Source organism: Rhinichthys klamathensis, unplaced genomic scaffold (assembly GCF_029890125.1).
Source record: "Rhinichthys klamathensis goyatoka isolate OS25496 unplaced genomic scaffold, OSU_Roscu_1.1 h1tg000085l_1, whole genome shotgun sequence".
Taxonomy (NCBI): Eukaryota; Metazoa; Chordata; class Actinopteri; order Cypriniformes; family Leuciscidae; genus Rhinichthys; species Rhinichthys klamathensis.
In genome coordinates this window covers 813,513-820,000 of record NW_026606626.1, presented here as the reverse complement: position 1 = coordinate 820,000, position 6,488 = coordinate 813,513, and the positions used below count along the sequence as shown (strand labels likewise).

Sequence of the window (6,488 nt, the reverse complement as noted above, 5' to 3'; positions counted from 1 at the left end):
TGGTGTGTCTTAAAGCGTATTAAAAACACCACATAAACACATAAACAACATTAAAAGTTTGATTTTTCACCACAGGGGGACTTTAAGAGCTTAATGTTCTTCATGGTTTTCTTTCTTTTTAACCAATGAATTTACGACACTCACATGATTTACTGGATAAGGATTTTTAAAAATATTTTTTACTCACCCAATAAAATATTTTTTAACTGGCGTAACTAGAAAAATGTGTATTTATTATGTGTTAATATATTTTTTTTAATTTACATTTATTTATATAAGGATGTAAAAATGTAAAATTTTGCAATTATATATTTCAAAAAAGAAAATATAAAAATTACAGTATAAAAACACTCATGGCATTTTAAGATTTGATTAATTTCCATGACTTTTCCAGGTCTAACGTCTATAAATCGCACGTTTAAAACGTCCTGAGGATTCCCCAAAATAATTTTGATAAACATCTTGATTGTCAGCTTGTTTTAATGCTGGGTTTGTGTTATTTGAAGCATCTTGAGGCCGTCTGGTTGAGAAACACGTGATCTTGTTCATCAGTGTGTCCATCTGATCATTCATTCGTTTGTCTTTCTCTCAGGCTGCGTACGACAAGATCCGCACTGCTAAAAAACAAGCCGAGGAGAGAAACCGAAAGCTCGATGACAAGAGGAAGAAGATTAAACTGGGTTAGCTAGTCCTCACCTACTCTCCTCGATTACTCAGATTGTCAGTGTAATGCTGAGTGACATGTGTGTGTGTTTTGTAGATTTGGAGGCACGTGAACGGCAGGCAGACACTGTGAAAACAGAGGAGGTTAAGATCACACGCACATTAGAAGAGGAGGTAAGAGCTTGGCTTGATGACTGGATGTGTGTGTGTGTGTGTGTGTGGGTGTGTCAACTCAACAAAAGACTCCTAGATTAGTGACTATGTGCTTGGAAGTCCCTTGTAGTCGTTTTGGATGCATTGTTCTGCTAGAGATGACTAGTAACCAAGGAAACACTAATATCTACATTTACATTCATGCATTTGCAGACGCTTCTATCCAGAACGACGTATATTGCATTTAGGGTTTATAGATTTCTATATCTGTCTTAATATCAGAAATCACGTTCAAACGATCACGCCTCACCTTTCTATGGGAGCTCGTTTCCGCCACCATGGCTTTGTAATTGCAACTTTTTTCACGTATTTCTGACTTTTTTTCTTGCAATTTTGATATTTTTCTCACAATTGACCCTTCGGGGAGTTTGATTGACAGGTGATCTGACCAATCATAATCCGCCATCCGCCGAATCCGCCATTTTTGTCCGACAGAGCCGTCAGGAGAGTTAGTAGATTAACGTTGGAGGATTTGAACTTGAGGAACGGTGTGTACTGGCGTCTCTCCGCGGTTAAAACAACATTCTGATGTTCATTCATGTTTATTTGATGCTATAAATGAACTAGAAGGAAGAGATGATCGGTTCACGAGCCGCTTTAACTGAGCGATCTGTCAGACACACATTAAAGAGTCACAAAACTGTATTTATTGTTTACATTTCTTTAAGAAATGACCAAATTTTAAAGTTGAGACTTTGTTTCATTCCAAAAGTAAGCTGGTCTGTCAGTGTGTTGTCAGTGTCCTCTCTGCTCCGCGATGTGTGTTTCACTGCGTGAGAACAGGGTGTGTGTGTGTGTGTGAGAGCGGCGTGACTTGTCGGACATAGCAACAGTAACTAAAGGGGGCGGGTCTTTGCGAACGATCAATTCTGATATTTTTTTCACAATTCTGAGTTCAAATCTCGCAATTCTGACTTTTTTCCCGCTATTCAGATTTTTTCCTTACAATTCGGAGTTTAAATCTCGCAAGTTTAATTAACCAAATTCTGACTTTTCCCACAGAATTCTTACTTTTTTCTCACAATTTCAGACTTTTTTCTGGTAATTCTGACTTTTTTCTCACAATTTCTGACTTTTTTCTAGTAATTCTGACTTTTTTCTCACAATTTCTGACTTTTTTTTCTGGCTATTCTGACTTTTCTCACAATGTCTTGCCTTTTTTCTCGCAATTCTGACTTTTTTTTCTCAAAATGTTCTTTTTCCTTACACTTCTGTAGGGCTGGGTATCGTTCAAAATCTTTCGATCCGGTGCCAATTTCGATACCTCAGTTTCGATACCGGTTCCTAACGATACTTTTTTCGATACCAATTTTATGAAATCCATTTTAACAAGATTACATAACACATTACCTCAGAAAAACTTTGGTTTTATTTTTTCAGTTTGACTCATGCTCCTTAGCCAGTGCACAAAGGAACAAAAAAAGCACAAAGGAACAAAAAATGTTTTATAAAAGTGCTCATGCTCACCAAAGCTGAATTTTTTAAAATAAAAAATACAGTAAAACTTGTAATATTGTGAAAATATTTCAAAATGTAATTTATTGAAATGAATTGAATTCAAAGCTGAATTTTCTAAATCATTACTTCAGTGTCACATGACCCTTCAGAAATATGAAAACAGTTTGCTGCTTAATATTTTGGAAACTATGATACATTTTTCATGATTCTTTGATGAATAAAAAATTCAAAAGAACATCATTTATTTAAAAACGAAATATATTGTAACATTACACATGTTTCAATGTCACCTTTGATAACTTTAATGCATCCTTACTGAAAAGAAATTCTGACTAACCAACACATTTTTGAATGGCAGTGTAGGCCTACATTCAGTAGGTTATTATTGCAATATAAACACTGTCAACAAGGTATCTCTTCATTTACCAATCGAAGACGAGCATCTTTTATGTTAACTGCACTGTCAAGGTCTTCATCATATTTGTCGTGGTACCGGTCTTTGCAATTATTTTACCGCAAATACTGCATCGCGCGCTGTTGGCATCGAGCCTGGAGAAATGTACCCACACTTTTGATCGACTTTTCCACATCTTTAAGGTATTATGTGTGTGTGCTCGCGTTTCATGAATATGTGCGCGGAGAGTTTGTGTGTGTGTGTGTGTGCTCGCGTGTCATTGAGTATGTGCTCGCGTCTCATATAAGTATGCGCGTGGAGAGTTTGAGCGTGCACGCGCGCGTCTCATATGAGTATGTGCGCGGAGAGTTCCACGCGTCTTGTGTGTGTAGAGTTTGCGTGTATGTGCATTTCATATGTATTTGTTTGAGCACTGACGTTGACGAGTTAACTTCTAAGGTATCGAAATCTGGAACCGAACAACATGTCATTTTTCGATACTCGATAGTATCAAGGCAATTCGGTCGGTACCTAAAAAGTATCGAACTCTGTACCCAGCCCTACACTTCTGAGTTTAAATCTCGCTATTCTGACTTTTTTCTCACAATTTCTGACTTTTTCCTTACAACTCTGAGTTTAAATCTTGCAAGTTTAATTAACCCAATTCTGACTTTTCCCTCAGAATTCTGACTTTTTTTCCGCAATTCTGTTCAAATCTCGTAATTCATCAATTTTTTCCACTCAATTCTGAGTTTAAATCTTACAATTCTGACTTTATTTCTCACAATTTAGATTTTTTTTCTTGCAATTTTGAGTTTATATCTCTTTTTTCCATGGCAGAAATAAGCTTCCATACCCTTCTGTCCTGAAACTGCACGCAGACATCAGTGGTTTGATTGGTTTTATTAGTGAACAGCCAATAGGTGTCAGTGTTTGACATGTGCAGTCTGAGTGACGGGTTACTGCAGGTCAGTGTGTATGAATCGCTCCAGGAGTATTGTTTTGTTAATTCTAGGAATGTGTGTGTGGTTGCGTGTTCGTCTGTTGTAGATCGCCCGTCTGAGGGAGGAGGGTTCACGAGAACTACAGGAGCAGCAGAGACTCATACGAGAGCAGATCCAGAGAGAGACAAACACACACACAGGTGCTTAAACACACATTAATGCTATCCTATGACACTTTTCTTCTTTTTCTTTTTTTTTTACCAGTTTATGTTAAAATTTTAAGTTAAGTTAATCAATTCCAATTGAATGAGAGATAGTAAATGATGACAGAATTATGTTTTTTGGGTGAAAGTCTAAATTGCAAATCCAGAAACAAACTCATTTTCATTTATTGTTTCCTCAATACTCCAAGAATCGTGTTTATGTGCATTTAAACCTTTGCTTTTGAAAGCTTTAAACCTCTAGTAAACCGTTTCAGGTACTATTACTGTCAAATGGATCCAGATCCAGAACTATCACAAGAGCAAGGAAGATAATGAGATCGACCGATATTGAGTTTTTATTACCGATACCAATTATTTGCATGTTTATGTGCACGCTATATGGAACCGATATTTATTTATAGTTTTTTTTTCTGTTTTTGACAATTATAACAACAGTACTAAACTCATTTTTTATTTAACACTTTTTAAATACTGTAATGCCTTCAATTTCACTTATTCATTGCATACAAACAAAACACACTTTAAAATCAATAAATTGAGTCTGAAAGAGGGCAAAAATAAAATATATAGTGCACTGTCACTAAATCTTTGATCAGGTAAACAAACAGGTAACGAATATAGGATATAAAAAATCATTATAACAAATTTAAAAAAGCATAAACCAAAAGCATTCTCAAAATGGCCATAAGATGACGGCGTTTATCGGTGATTCCGATATTATAAAACCGAAATATGATTATGGGAAAATGCTTAAATATCAGGGGAAAATATCGGTTAAACCGATTATCGGTCGATCTCTTAATGTAATATAATAAAACAGAATAATGGTTAACATTCAAATATCACTCAGAATACGAGCTAGAATATTGAGAAAATACAAATAAATTCCTTGCAGCAAATATTAATCCAAACATCCATGCCGGTCGCTACAACAGGTTTATACAGAGAAGTCCCCGTGAGGTCAATCATTTTATCCCTTAAAACTCATCTTTGATCACCAAAATTACATATTTAAAAGTTTTTTTCCTTGGAAAAATCTTCGTAATGCTTTAAAATATCTCGAATGAAACTCGACACCCTTGCCTCATTTAGTATGCGTGGTTCTATGAATATGCGAATGAGCCCCGCCTCCACTCACTCGCTCAGCTCAGAGATCCACTGGTTGACGATCACACGTTGATCTGATTGGTTACAAGGTCGTTTGTGACGTCAGCGATTTCAAAAAGGAGAAAATACTCCGCAATGGTTTTGACGAATGAATTTACACATGGTTTGTCTTAAAAACACCACATAAACATATAAACGACGTATAAACAACATTAAAAACTGAATTTTCACCACAGGGGGACTTTAATGTCTCCATAATATTAGGACATGGAGATGAATGCATCTGTTCTGCACATGAACATCTCACGTACAGTAAATAGGTGCTGATGGGTAAAAGACTGTGGATAGAAGACACTGTCCATCACTGAGGGTCAATGAAAGTGACTGTGTGAGGAAGATACAGAGAACACTGGAAGCCATGGCTGTGTGTGAGTGATGTCTGCACAGCGTTTGCACGCTAGTGAGGCTCTCGGCGGGAAGGGCGCGTCCCTCAGGTGCTTTAAAGCGGGACGGGAGCCTGTGAATGTGTCTGTTTGATGGATGATTGAATGAGAGCTCATAGCTAACTCGTATTCCTTTGTTTTTGTTCTTCACAGACTCTTCGACAGGACACCAGGGCAGCAAAAATGTGACTCCTAAACTGAAGGTACTGTTGGTGCATTGAAGTGATAGACTTATGCTTTCCATGCGTAAGAAACCACATAGAACAATAAACTAATTAATCAATTAAAGCAGAATTTGATAGTTCTGCCTTTGTGCTTTACGATTAACACTAAAATGCAATAAAAACACTAGGTCACTGTTAGGGCTGTCAAGCAATTGCAATTTTTAATCTAATTAATTACATGCCGATTAATTAATCGCACATCAATTTTGGCAAAGAAAAAAGAAATTACCCCCAAAAGATCATTTAAAGTTAAAGCATCAAATAGACATTACAAGAAAGATTTAATTTGATTCAACATAGCATCTATTACACACAAACCTTTAGGCTACAACAGCCATGATTTGTTTTTCAGAAGCTGCATCTGAATTGATATTTAGAAATATTTACAGATCAAAACAGGTTAGTTACCAACATTCATTCTTCAGAATATCTTCCGCAAAAGAAATAAAGTCTGAAACAACACGAAGGTGAGTAAATGTAAATTAACATAGTTTTCATTTTTGGGCAAACAATCCCCAAAATATGAAATTATTATTTATTTTTTTATGAAATGATACCCTAAGAAAGAAACTAAAACTGCCAGTAGGTGGCGGTAAACATTTAAATGAGTAAGTCATTGAATCATTCGTTCATTCGATTTGTTCAAACGGCTGAATCATTCAGGAGTGAAGTAAATGGCTCTTTTTATGAACGAGTCATTGAATCATTGGTTCACCCGATTGATTCGCTCAAAACGAGGATTCATCCAGAGACGAAACACCGCTGTGTGTTCACAACAGTTCTGCTCAGGGTATTATATATAATTTTCTTTGGAAAAA

At 36.2% G+C, this 6,488-nt stretch overlaps 1 protein-coding gene across 1 annotated transcript in view; it reads left to right on the top strand.

Moving 5' to 3' along the window:
* Window positions 1–6,488, top strand: part of dnajc17 (DnaJ (Hsp40) homolog, subfamily C, member 17) — a 79,555-nt gene that overhangs the window by 10,583 nt on the left and 62,484 nt on the right. Inside the window, exons 4-7 of the mRNA XM_056251606.1 lie at window positions 593–680; window positions 761–837; window positions 3,779–3,872; window positions 5,600–5,649. Coding sequence (XP_056107581.1) covers window positions 593–680; window positions 761–837; window positions 3,779–3,872; window positions 5,600–5,649 — 309 coding nt within the window. The remainder of the gene's footprint in view (window positions 1–592; window positions 681–760; window positions 838–3,778; window positions 3,873–5,599; window positions 5,650–6,488) is intronic.